The 14,131-nt window shown below is 43.2% G+C and overlaps 1 protein-coding gene across 2 annotated transcripts in view; it reads right to left on the bottom strand.

The window, feature by feature from the left end:
* Positions 1-14,131, bottom strand: part of LOC134217891 (nuclear factor 1) — a 61,236-nt gene that overhangs the window by 32,997 nt on the left and 14,108 nt on the right. For both annotated transcript variants that reach the window (XM_062696727.1, XM_062696734.1), the window contains exon 3: positions 13,537-13,698. In XM_062696727.1, the coding sequence (XP_062552711.1) occupies positions 13,537-13,698 (162 nt within the window). The remainder of the gene's footprint in view (positions 1-13,536; positions 13,699-14,131) is intronic.

Raw genomic sequence — 14,131 nt, 5'->3', positions numbered from 1 at the left:
TTCAATCAACAGCTATCAATTAGTACACTAGTTGGTACATCTATCCCGTTTTTAGATTTTCTGAATGGAGAATACAGTCTGGTGAAAACTCATACTTACTATACTCAAATTCAAACTCAGATTCATGTAACGGATACTGACTTCGGTATGCTTTTTGTCTGGAGTAAAGGAAAACAGCTTTGTTTGCTCATCGATAAAGATCCTATATTTTGGGAAGAAGCGTGTGAAAGGTCTTAAATTTCTCTCGCAACAATCCAATGATTCTCTCAATATGAATACGAAGAGCAGTGATTTGTTTATCAGACACTAGCTCTGTAGGGGTGAACTGTGTTTTGTTTTTCAAAAATGTTGGTTTGTTTAAAATAGCCTTTTGCTCTTTTACCAGTTCTCCGATATTAAAGCCTTTAACGGCTAGAACAATATCATTCTCTTTCAGACATTTTAAAAATCCACTTTTTTCAAAAATTTCACGATCAGTGCACCGTCTACCATAACCGGTCGAAACAAAACATATGGTACTGTCAGGATGAGCAGCTAATAGAAATTTTACTGTCTCGCACTTCTTATAATTGCTGTAGTGGCATGCAGCAGCTTTAAAATTTCCTGGGGTCTCGCATCTGACTTCAAAACAATCTACGATGAAGGTTGTATACTATTTCGCCGAAAACCATTTCGCGGAATTTTTTTTTCGCGGTACGACATTTCGCGGAATGTATCAACTCACCGAAACACATTTCGCGGAATGCACCTTTTTTCCGAAAGACATTTCGCGGAATGTACCTTTTCACCGAAAGTCATTCCGCGGAATGCCATTTGGCGGAATTCAGTTAGAATAATTATCATTCAATTACCGATTTCTGCTTAATTACATTTTTTTTTATTTAATACAAATCCGAACCCGACCCGTTCTCGAGAATTTCGATTCAAACACGACATAATTTAATTATTTTAGCCCGCACACAATTTTTCCCCGAAAAATTCAAACTAGATATTTTCTGGTTTCCTTAAAATTGAAAAAAAATGTAAGCCCAAACAACAAACTAGCCTCACAATTAACAAAACTGAATAAAATAATTTGCAGAATTTTATTTCTCAAACCCGTACCCGATCCGAACCCGATATTGTAGTAATTTTTCAAACCCGACCCCATCGGGTACGGGTTCGACTCGACCGTATCTACCGCCCGTTATAAGGCGAAAGGAGTTGCTAATGTTTTCTTTCAAAGAACACGTCTTCCCGGTATAAGGCGAAGGGAAGGGTAACGCCTTCTTTAAATGGATGCATCTGCCCGGTATAAGGCGAAAGGAGTTGATAATGCCTTCTTTAAAAGGAGTATATAGGTATAAGGCGAAGGGAGGGGTACCCGGGCAGAAGCCATGAACACAATAACAAAACATGATATGAATTTGATTGATATAAGAGATAAAAGAACAGGCAACAATATCAAAAAATTGCACCGAAATATAATTTAAATATCAAGATATGCTATGGATAAGAACAAACTAATGGGAAATGATATTGATCACTTCTTACAAATAGCATAACTTGATCTCCTTATGATATGTTAGTGAAAAATATTGATATTGTCGTCTGATCTTTATCTCTTATATCAATCATGTCAACGCCTTCTTTAAATGGATGCATCTGCTAAAGGAGTTGGTAATGCCTTCTTTAAAAGAATGCTTCTGCCCGGTATAAGGCGAAAGGAGTTGATAATGCCTTTTTTAAATGGATGCATTTGCCCGGTATAAGGCGAAAGGAGTTGGTAATGCCTTCTTTAAATGAACGCTTCTGCCCGGTATAAGGCGAAAGGAGTTGATAATGCCTTTTTTAAAGGAATGCATCTTCCCGGTATAAGGCGAAGGCAGGGGTAACGCCTTCTTTAAATGGATACATCTGCTCGGTATAAGGCAAAAGGAGTTGATAAGGCCTTCTCTAAAAGAATGCGTCTGTCCGGTATAAGTCGAAGGGATGGGTAACGTCTTCTTTAAATGGATGCATCTGCCCGGAATAAAGCGAAAGGGGTTGATAATGCCTTCTTTAGATGAACGCGTCTGCCCGGTATAAGGCGAAAGGAGGGGTAACGTCTTCTTTAAATGGATGTATCTGCCCGGTATAAGGGGCAATTGAAATTTTGAAAACTACTTCTAAATATTCTGGGAGGCGTCCCTTAGCCGTGCTAGAAGATGCGTGACTGCAAAGCAAGCCTATGCTGAAGGATAGTCTCGTTAATCTCGTGTTAAACGAATGCAAAACAAAATGGTAACTTGGCTTAGAGACCTCGCAGGTAATAATGTCGGAATGCTGAATGAACAAAAGCTATTATTATTAATATTCCGCGAAATGGTGCATTCCGCGAAATGGTACATTCCGCCAAAAGTCATTCGGCGAAAAGGAACAATCCGCCAAATGTCGTACCGCGAAAAGTTACAAACCGCCAAATGTTATTCAGCGAAATGTTCAACCGCGAAAATGAATTCCGCGAAATAGTTTTCGGTGAAATGTTATACAATCTACGATGAAGACTCGTCTCTCTCCGTAAAGTTGCTTGAATGTGAGCGGTGTATGTCGCATCAAATTAGATACACACGTTGGCTCAATGGTACAGTAAAGATCTGATCCGTTGTCGAGCGGCCGTCAACGAAGCCGGCTTGATAACTTCCCACGAACTCGTTCACTAATGGTGACAGACGACGGAAGATGATCTGGGATATCACTTTGTAGGCGGAATTAAGGATGGTGATCGCTCGAAAGTTCTCACTCTCCAGCTTGTCGCCTTTCTTGTAGATCGGGCATAAAACCCCTTCCTTCCACTTCTCAGGTAGCTGTTTAGTTTCCCAGATTCTGTAGGATTGTGCAGGCAAGTGGCCAGCTTTTCCGGGCCCATCTTGATGACCTGAGCTCCGATACCATCCTTACCAGCTGCTTTATTGGTCTTTAGTTGTTGGATGGCATCCTCAACTTCCCTCAAGGTGGAGGCTGGTTGGCTTCCGTCGTCCGCCGAACTGACATAGTCATTTTCTCCGCTGCCTTGACTTTCACTGCCTCACAGAAAAAAATAATGAAAAATAAACAGCGCGTAAAACTTGACATGCGGAAATTTACGCTATTTTACGCTGAAATTGACTTCTTCCTAACAAGATTGCTTACAACTTGTATGCAATATTGACGTTTCACGTCTAATATTGTATACCTTTAGGCTACATCTCGTGTGGATGTACGCTAATAATGACGTTCCATTTATGTGCATTATTTTTAGCGTAAATTTCAGTGGATTTTTCTATCTGTGCTGTACTCTCTGCGCCATTTAAATGTTCCTCGTAGTGTTGCTTCCACCTTTCGAGCACCACACGTTCGTCCGTCAAGATGCTCCCATCCTCGCGGCACGAAGCCTTTGCGGGATGCGTTGAGCTTCTGATAGCACTTGCGTGTTTCTTTAAAACTACACAGCTGTTTCATCTCCTCGCACTCCGCTTCTTCTAGGCGGCGTTTCTTCTCCTGAAAAAGGCGGGTTTGCTGTCTCCGCTTCCGTCTCATGACATTCTGTGATCATCTTTACATCTGAGATTTGATACAAAATGCAAAATACAAAGAATGTAACACAAAATTGTTTTGGGTGTACGGAGTACCAAGCAAGATGCACTCGGACAATGCCACGAAGCAGCGAAAAATCTCCGAGAATTATACCAGCAGATCGATGCTAACGAGCACGGGAACGAAATTAGCAGATTTCTCACCGTCAAACGAGTTCAATGGCTCTTCATACCTGCTCGCTCTCCATACCGGATTGTGGGAGGCTGGTATCAAAGGGGCTTCGCAACAAAATTGGAGGTAACTATAATTACACATTTGAAGAACTATGCACTGTTCTTGCTCAGATATCTGCTTGTATGAATGCTCGCCCTATTTTTTCCGATTTTGGATGACCCCAACGATCCACAAGCATTGACACCTGCACACTTTTCGATCGAACGTCCTCTGGCTCTGGGTGTTCAGCATATAAGTACATTTTCGAGATGGAGCTACGTCCAGCGTATTGCCCATGATTTTCGTGCTCGGTGGCAATCTGAGTATGTATTAGCACTGCAACGGTTATCGAAATGGCAATCGTTATCCCTTTGGAGCTTTAGTAAAAGATGTGTATGCTGTTCAAGTTGAGGTAAAACTATATTCAATGTTCTATTGTACAGGGCTTATATACTATCTGTGGATGGTCAAACTATAAAGGCTATACCATTTCCATTTAACTATTGAATTCAATTTGAAAACATCGTGCAGTAATTAGAAAGGTTATACAATTTCAATAGAGAATGATCGAGATTGTCGCCCCAGCGCTATCGTGTGCTGCTGATAACGACGATAATGACGATGATAATGCTACAGCACTCCCCTGCTTGACTAGGTGTCCTAGCGATAGCGGTCTGGGATGACCATGTGTCGGCCAGAGCGAATGACCCTAGTCGGTGGAACTGCGGCGGTAATAGTAGCATCTGGGTTTGTGGCAATGCGTTCATCACTCGTTGTGTAGGCTGGCTTCAATCGGTGTATCGAAACGTTCAATCCGCCCATTAACAGCAACAGTGTAGTGCTTATTGCTTCACCTCACCACCTCGTAGGGACCATCGTATGAAGGTGACAACGACGGGCGCACCGAGTCGTTGCGGATGAATACCTGCTTACACCTGTTGAGATCCCGATGTACGAAAACATTTCGATTGCTGTGCCACGCAGTATCAGTTGGGCGCTGTTGACGCATGGCTTCTCGCAGGTTGACGACGAATTCATTTTCGTTAGTGTTTGCGGGACCAAGATGAATACACAGCTAAGTGTTGCAATGTGCTTAGTGGAACACCTAGTGGTGTATTCATCTTGGGCGGGACTGTCGGCAAAATAGTCTGACGGTATGCGAATCGTCGCGATGACGCGTCGACCCGTAAACCATCTCTGCTGGCGACGCTTCGATGTCTTCTTTGTACGTGGTACGCAAACCAAGCAGGATCATTGGAAGATACGCAGTCCAGCGTTCGGTTTCGTGATACATGATCGATGCTTTAAGGATCCTGTGCCACCGTTCTATCAGGCCGTTTGACTGAGGATGGTACGCCGTTGTACGTAGATGTTTGGTACCTAGCAAGTGAACCAACTGAGAGAAGAGCGATGTCGGTAGTGATGTAGGTAGGTACCTACTCGAAAACGAGCAATTTACCCAGCAACGAGAGCTTCGGCAATGGTGTGAGCAGTCATCTCAGGAACTGGAATAGCTTCTGGCCAGCGAGAGAAGCGGTCGATGCTCGTTAGGCAGTATCGGTTTCCCTTGCTTGGCGGGAATGGTCCAATAATGTCGATGTTAATGTGCGAGAATCGCACGTTCGGTATCGTGTATCGGAAAACTGGTGATTTGGTGTGTCGAGTTACTTTGGACCGTTGACACTGCACACAATTCTTGGCGAAGGCGATGCTGTCTCTCCTGATGTTCGGCTAAACGAATCGCTCTGTCATCAATTTGGTCGTACCACACGTGCCAGGATACGAGAGTGAGTGTGTTACTTGCAGAGCAGCCTTGCGAAATCTCTCCGTATTATTAATTGCATATTATTCGGCAACTCGGCCTTACGAAAACCATTTTTTTGTTAAATATCTTGGCTGTGCATATGCACAGCATATGTTTCGAAATGGACAAATTGATATGAAATTTGCGAAAAAGAATCCACGTGTCTTGGAGGGACTCGAACCCTCAACCTCCTACTCTCTAGATAGGCGTGATAACCCCTACACAACAAGACCACTTAAAGGTCACGTTTGCGGAAAAGCCATCAGAATCCGAGTACCAACCTCCACCGCGGTTAGCTCTCTTTTTTGCAAATTGAATATCTTTCGGATGCTTGATTTGCCCAATCTCCACATTTGCTTTACTGTTGTATATCCACAGCCAAGCGAGTGCACATTGTTTATTAAACGAGAGGATCGCACTCCATGCCCCCCAGCAACGGACTGGGCGGGACGGTATAGAATGCGAATTCAATCGCACTCTGCTGTGCCAAAGGCTTGCTTGGCTAAAGCATTTGATGAGTTTGATTGCCTTTACGTAAACGGTCGCGTGTACTCAGACGACTAATGACGGTGAAAGACCGACACTTGATTACAATTAATTGCATATTATTCGGCAACTCGGCCGTACGAAAACGTATTGCCCAATGTAGTCCAACTGGCGCGCTTGTCGGTCGGTAGCTTTCTCGGGCTTTTGGATTGTGGTCAGAGGATCGGCTTGTGGTCAGTGTAAATGTGGTAACTCCTGCCTTCCATCGTAAATTTAAAGTGGCGTACGGCAAGATATATCGCTGTCAGCTCTCGTTCATATGTGCTGTAACGGAGCTGAGCCGATTCGAAGTTTTTGGAGAAGAATCCAAGCAGTTGAGCTGATCCATCGACTATTTGATGTAGCACGGCACCTGCTGCAATGTCGGAGGCGTCGACCCAGAGAGATAATTCTGCGTGTTTGGAAGGATGTGCTAGCAGTGCAGCTTAGGCCAGCTGCTGTTTGCATTGATTGAACGCTGCTGTGTTGTCGTCGTTCCAAACTATGGGTGAACGATCGTTTCTTTTATTCCCCGGGGTCATCGCCAGTATTGGTATTTGTGCTTCGATTGCGTTCGGGATGAATCTGCGATAGAAGTTTATCATTGCGATGAAACTTTTTAACTCCTTAACCGTCGATGGTTTCTTGAAAGTTTGGATCGTTTTCACGCGCTCTGGTAGCGGACGGAATCCATCGGAGGTAACCAAATGTCCTAGGAACGTTATTTCAGCTCGACTGAATTTGCATTTGGCAACGTTGATTGCCAGATTGTTCTGCTTGAGCCTTTCAAACAGCAGACGTAAGTGCATACGATGTTCCTCTGGCGAAGACGAATGAACAGATCATCGATGTAGGGTTGATGATGCTTTGTTTTTGAGGGATATTAACTCAGGCGATCATTCATCCCTATATCGATGTAGGGGAAAATAAAATCTAACCCACGGACGACTTCATGAATGAGCCTTTGTAAGGTTTGCGCTGCGTTTCTCAATCCGAATGTCATGAATGAAAATTTGAACAGCCCAAACGGTGTGGTGATGGCTGTTGTAGGGATATCGTCGGGATGGATTGGAACTTGATGAAATGCCTTCTGCAAGTCAACCTTGGAAAAAAAATGGTTTTTCTCTGCAGTATGGCCGGGAAATCTTGGAGATATGGTAAAGGGTAACGGTCGGGTACCGTCTGGGCATTCAGGACTCGATAATCTTCACACGCGTGCCAAGATGCGTCGGCTTTTTTTACCATATAAAGCGAGCTAGACCAATTGCTGCTAGACGGCGTGCAAATACCAGGCTTCATTAGGTGCTCGAATTAAGTGCGCGCTGCTTCCAGCTTGTCGAGCGACAGTCGTCTTGGTCTAGCGTACACAGGTTGGCCGGTGGTCTCGATGCGGTGTACAATTGTTGTTTTGCTCACTGTATCAGGCGGCGCGAGTCGGGTAATCGACGGATATTCGGCCGCGGCCGCATACGGCGATACCGAATCAAACGTTCGGATGGAATACTCACTGGTTTGCGTAAGAAATCCGACTGATTCGAGGGTCGTCGTATTATCGATGAGGCGGTTTCGCTTCAATCTATCAGCAGATCGTAATTGCAAATGAAGTCGGCGCCAATGATTCCCGTGGAAACGTCGGATATCAGGAATGCCCACAGAAACTCGCGACGTAGGCCAAGATGCACCTTCAACAATGATTCTCCGTACACTTGACTGCGTGAGCGGGCGCGTCCACGAAATCCGTCACAGGAAGAAAATGCTTTGTCCAACTTACTAGCTAGTTGTGCGATTTCACGTTGAAGAGGCCCGATAGTGACGGATGCTGGTTTTTCCTAGATGTTAGATGATGATCGTGGCACTTGCAAATCGACGAAGTTTATATTGCGAAGCCCCATGGAGTCCACTATTGCATCGGCGATCGTGGTTCTATCGGTGGCGTCGCCCTTCGATGCAATCACAGCAGCCTTTGCGTGTGGTGGCAGTCTCGAAGCCCACAGATCAAGTAGCACAGCATCACCGAGTGAATTCCCAGCGACGCGCTTCATTTCGTTGAATAATTGGCTAGGTTTCATGTCACCTAGCGGCATATCCAAGAGAACTCGTTGCAGGCGTCTCTGCTGGCTATTGGCGAAGTGTTCCGTGAGCTTCGTTTTGATGTACGTGTACTTGTCGTTGGCCGGTACACTGTCGATAATTGCACGCAGCTCCGAGCGCTTATTGGGTGGAACTTGTGCCATCACATTGTTATATTTGCGCGCGTCGTGAATGTTTGCACTGATGCCCGAAGCAGCGAACCAAAATTCCAACGAGAGGAAATACGGCTCGATATTTGATTCGCTCATACTCGGCGGTTGGAGGCGCGGTGCAGTGATAAAGGTTAGTTTTGGTACACAATATTTGTGGGGGGCCGTAGCCACAACCACACCCCACACCGCAACACCACCACACCCTAAATATGGCCTAGCGTTAGCATAAGCGTGAGCGTTCTCGATAGTTAGGGGTGATGTATTGCTTAACCATCCGCAACTCGCTTCAACTTTAGATATCTCGGGATCTGTGGGAATTAGAAAGTTGCCGTCTTCTACAAAGTTGTTCGAGGATTGGAATTCAATATGTTGAGAAGCTTATTAGTTTGAAATTCATCCGCAATGTGGCGCTACTGTATATAAGAGATCAGTTTGGTTTGATATCTCAGGATCTATTGGTTTTGGAAAGTTGTCATTTTCTATAAAGTTGTTTGAGCATTGGAAACTCATATGTTGAAAAACTGTTTAGTTCAGAATTGAGCCATAAGGCGGCGCTAGTGTATATGAGAGATCAGTTCTTCGATATCTCGGGATCTGTGGGATTTAGAAAGTTGCCGCCTTCTACAAAGTTGTTCGAGGATTGGAAATCAATATGTTGAGAAGCTTATTAATTTAGAATTCATCCGCAAGGTGGCGCTACTGTATATGAGAGATCAGTTTGGTTTGATATTTCGGGATCTATTGGTTTTGGAAAGTTGCTATCTTCTATAAAGTTGTTCCAGCATTGGACACCAATAAGTTGAGAAAATGTTAAGTTCAGCATTAAGCCATAAGGCGACGCTAGTGAATATGAGAGATCAGTTTAGTTCGATATCTCGGGATCTGTGAAATTTAGAAAATTGCCGTCATCAACAAAATTGTTCGAGGACTGGGAACCAATATGTTGAAAACCAGAATAATTTAAAATTCATCCGCATGGAGGTGCTACTGCATATGGGATATCAGTTCTTCGATATCTTGGGATCTGGGATCACATCCCAACAAAGTTTTTTTGGCTGAAATAGCTTCATTTTGGCCAAATAAGACCAATATCTCTCGAATTTCTAATGTGGTTATTATCATCAATGACTATTATTTAGATACTAGTCGACCCGGCAGACGTTGTCCTGCATAGTAGGCGAAAATGTGCGATGAACGCCCATGCAAAATTTCTATACAAATATTAGTTTTAGTTTTTCACGATTTACTCAACTTTACTCGTGGTTTTAGCGTTAGGAAATATCATATAAACCCGTCGGAAACGATAACGAACATGTCTGCTGAAGAAATGGAGAAAATTCATCCAACCGTTTTCGAGTTATGCGGATACGAACACAGACCATTTCATTTTTATTATATAGATTATTATGATAAAATTCATTATTCATTTCTTTGCGTAGTACATATATTTTTGGGCTATTATTATACCTTTGGCGAAGGTGGAAAACTCTATACAATATTTGATGGTGAAGAGCATTGACCAACTTCCTGGTCATTATCAGAAATGGTTTAGAAGAAAATCGCTGGTCTAGGACGAACTGTACAAAACGAGCATTCACGGACGTTCCAGATTTGCGGAAAGGCCGTCTGATAGCCACCTGCGCTCGTTGCAGAGTAAGGACTGTGAATTAACACTAAGATCACCATCAAAAATGTCTTAGAAAAAATTGCGCTACTCTAGGTCGAACCATCCAAAATGACCATTTTACGGGTTTTTCAAATTATTCGGACGGCCGCCTGGTGGCCACGTGCAGTCATAGCTGATTAAGACTTTGAAATATCTCCAAGATCACCGTCAGAAAAGGTTTAGAAAAAAAATGCGTCGCTCTAGGAAAAACTTTCCAAAATCATCATTTCTACGGTCGTCCCGGATTATCCCGAAGGCCATCTGGTGGTCACCCGTGGTCATAGCAGAGAAATGACTGAGAATTTCATCCAAAATCACCGTCAGAAATGGTTTAGAAAAATTGCGCTGCTCTAGGACGAACTTCACAAAATTACGATTTTTACGGATGTTCCGGATTATCCGGAAGGACGCCTGGTGGCCCCTGTGGTCGTAGCAGAGCAGGAGCTGTGTATTAACTTGAATATTGCCGTCAGAAATGGTTTACAAAAAATTGCGCTGCTCTAGGATATACTTTTCAAAATTACCATTTTTACGAACGTTCCGGATTTTCCGGAAGGCCGTCTGGTGGCCACCTACGGCCATAGGTGAGTGAGAACTGCGAATTAACTCCAAGGTTATTGTCAGAAATGGTTTAGAAAAAATGCGCTGCTCTAGGACAAACTTTCCAAAATGACAATTTTTACGGACGTTCCGGATTATAAGGAAGGCCGTCTGATGGCCACCTACGGTTATAGCAGAATAAGAACTGTGGAATATCTCCAAAATCACCATCATAAATGATTTAGAAAAAAATGCGCTGCTCTAGGACGACCTAGGACGACGACAAAATGACCATTTTACGAACGTTCCGGGTGTTCCGAAAGGCCTGGTGGCTACCTATGGTCATAGGTGAGTGAGAACTGCGAATTAACACCAAGGTTATTATCAGAAATGATATAGAAAAAATCGCGTTACTTTAGAATGAATTGTTATTGAAATAAATAAATAATTCATTACTGGTCACTTTTCCCAGTGCACCTGAGCCTTTTATTTAACTATATTTAACCGAGCCTTCTATCGAATCACTTTTATTATCTTTTCAATTGATGAAAAACTAATTTTTGAGGAATACATGGTGGTTTGGTGCAAATTGGTCAACAACTGACTAAAAAGTTATTACATTTTTGCTCAATGTGTTGTTTTTTTTACAACGGTGCGAGTCCCGGAAGGTTAATTGTGGGCCGAGGAATAAGGACTATTGAATGGGTTTTAGTTTTGATGGGTTGGGTATGAGGTACATGACATTCCCATCCTCACACTACCTGAGTTAACCTCCTCGGGTGTCTGGTTGCAGATTTCCGTTTACCCTTACTCAAGAAAAAAGAAGCACAGAGAAGCCTAGGGTCGAACGTCGTACAGAGATCAGAGCTGCAAAGCCATCCCTTAATAAGACCAATGAAGATAATAAAAGCACGTGATTTGACAGCATCTGTCAGAATGACGGCACTCAGGAGGGCTAACCACCTACGCAAAAGGATTACCTTCAGGGTCTGCGAAGCGGCCATGTTTTTGATGCCAGCATCAAAATCATCGATCAATTTAATAGGAAGGCGTAATTATAGTCATCGAAAACCTACCATTGAAAATATGTTTCAAATACCATGATATTTTGGCAAAGTAGAGCGTTTGGTGCCGATCGAAATATGAAAATTTATGATTAGCATACATATTCTTGTTGAAACACACCTCGCTTTCATACTTTCGCACAAGTTTTCGAAAAATGGTGAAAAAGTCTATTTGGAAAAAATCAGTTCGGAATAGTGGTTTGTTTACAAAATAGAATTGTCAGTGGGAAACCCAATTTCAACCGAACAATGGGAAACTCAAAGATGTTGGCTATTGTCAAACGTAGTGGGTAGGATTGGGGGGGGCCAGATACCTGATTACCTTAGACGTCAAAAATTCCTACAACAGCGCAAACTGGGAGGCAATTACTCTATCCCGGATGGTGTCCAACAGCTCGGCGAGACTCAAATCTATTCAATCGATGATATTTTTAGTCAGATGTCTGGTCTCTAACGTGGACGAAATTCTGAATACAAATGTCTATTGCAAAAACAATTAATTTGATTTTCCGCATGAATTACTGTGTGTGGCCCACAGTGTTGCATACGCAGCCCCGAAGGGATGCACGAAACATTTTTCCCTCAAGAACCGCTCGAATGTCGACATTTGCCGCTCAATTGAGATGGTATCACATTTCTTCTGCGAGCAAGTTTCCATCTCCAGCAGCAGCACCAACTCCATGAGCACATGGGCAAAGTAATTGAATAATTGGCGCTATCAGTGTGTATCGTTTGTAAAACATATCCAGCACGCTCGAAGTGTTACCCAACCCGACGTCCTCCTCCGCTCCGCTGCTCGCTCGAACTATCTTCCCTATCCCGCAGCAGCGCAGCAAACCTTGCGCTCGTAATGGACCATGGCAATAACGAAGTTAGCCAATCGACTTTCAACAAATAAAGTGTCTATCATCATCACCATCATCGACACCCACTCGTAATAAAATGCTCTCGGTTCCTGCCGGAGGACTAAGTGGTAGGGGAAGAGGCCCCAAAACGCCCCCCCGAGGCAAAACGCCTTTTGTGGTTTCCCTCATAATTACCGTCATTAAGATGGCCGTAACAAAACTAGATCTAAAATTATGTAGGTTAGGCGAAAAAAGTTTCAAAATAGTGTCTCGGAAGGTCGGAAAAACCGAAAATTTCCACATTTTGAAGAAACATCTAACATTTTGGCGAGGCAAAACGCCCTAGTGGCAATAACCTACAAAGTACTTGCGTCTCCACGGACTATCCATACTAGAATGCTGATTCGCCGACGCGTGGTACTTTGTTCCCTAGGAGCCGCCAGCTGAAAGGCGTTTTGCCTCATGAGTTTTCCGGCAACAAAATATCACCACTTTTTTGAAATGTGAATATTATCAATATGATTGAGATTTTTGACAATTTTTGAATGGCATCAACTAGCTATCTTGTTTAACTGATGTATAATGTAAAAATACCCATGAATAGCGTTACAAATAAGACAATAGAGCAGTGTTTGCTTAGCTAGGGCATATTGCCCCCCCTTCCCCTACGGTAACCGGTTTCGATTCTTGCCTATTGGGTCGGAATTCTCTGTCGGCGTGTTTCAAAAGAAGTTGATTGTAGTTTTTACCGGTCATTATTATTGTTTGATACAACAGCTTTTGTTCTGTAATTGAAAGCTCTCGCATCAGGTGGGACGGATGACTAGATGGACACTCATCGTAATTACGCACGGAAATGCTCACAATACCCAAGGCATCACATCATCAAAGTAACCTTATCCTTTTATATGGAAAAATTAAATTGCAATTTGCTTATTCTTTATGAAATCAGCAAAAACTCACAAGTCTTTGTGGAAATTATAATGCGAACTCGTTTTTAACAAGTGAAAACTGAATTTTTAACATTTTCTCGAGATAAAACCGTTCGAAACTAATAATTTCATTATGAACTATGGTACAAATATCTAACTATCAAACCTACCTGAAAATCTCGTTTGCACTTGTTCTCCTCGTTGTGGGTCATTTTTTTCTCGTGCTTCTTGAGGTACCGGCGCTTCGCCGCCTGCAGGTTGAACCACGTGTAGCTGAACGACTTGACGTAAGGCAGCAGAGCTTCGATGAACGGGTGGAAATCTTCCTGTTGCTGTTGTGTGGCACCAACCCCGGAACGCAAACACGATCACGTCGTTCGATTGTCAAAAGAATACGACTCGAGTCAATAATTGGATTACACAACGATAAGTAAATGTAAAGTGGAAAGTGACACATCATGGATTTGCATTCCATCTCAATCATCTCGCGCCCAGAAATGCACCGAAGCAAATTTGATTTTTGTCCTAAACAATTTCGATTCCAATGATTTTTTTGTTTCTTCTCCATGGAGGTGGCAGAATTTTGTGCCGGATCTGTTTCTCGAATTGCCAATCGATCGCAGTTGGCGCAGATTTTGGGATTTTGGAACTTCCTGGAAGAAGGGTAACCAATCAGTGCCTACTGTTGCAATGTTTTCGTTCTTCGATTGCTATCGAATAGATGTGCTGTTGCTCGATGGAATGCAGACGAGAAAAGCCGAATGA

This window comes from Armigeres subalbatus, chromosome 1, assembly GCF_024139115.2.
Source record: "Armigeres subalbatus isolate Guangzhou_Male chromosome 1, GZ_Asu_2, whole genome shotgun sequence".
In the NCBI taxonomy this organism is placed as follows: Eukaryota; Metazoa; Arthropoda; class Insecta; order Diptera; family Culicidae; genus Armigeres; species Armigeres subalbatus.
Note: the sequence above shows the minus strand (reverse complement) of the source record. Positions and strands in the feature narration are given on the sequence as shown.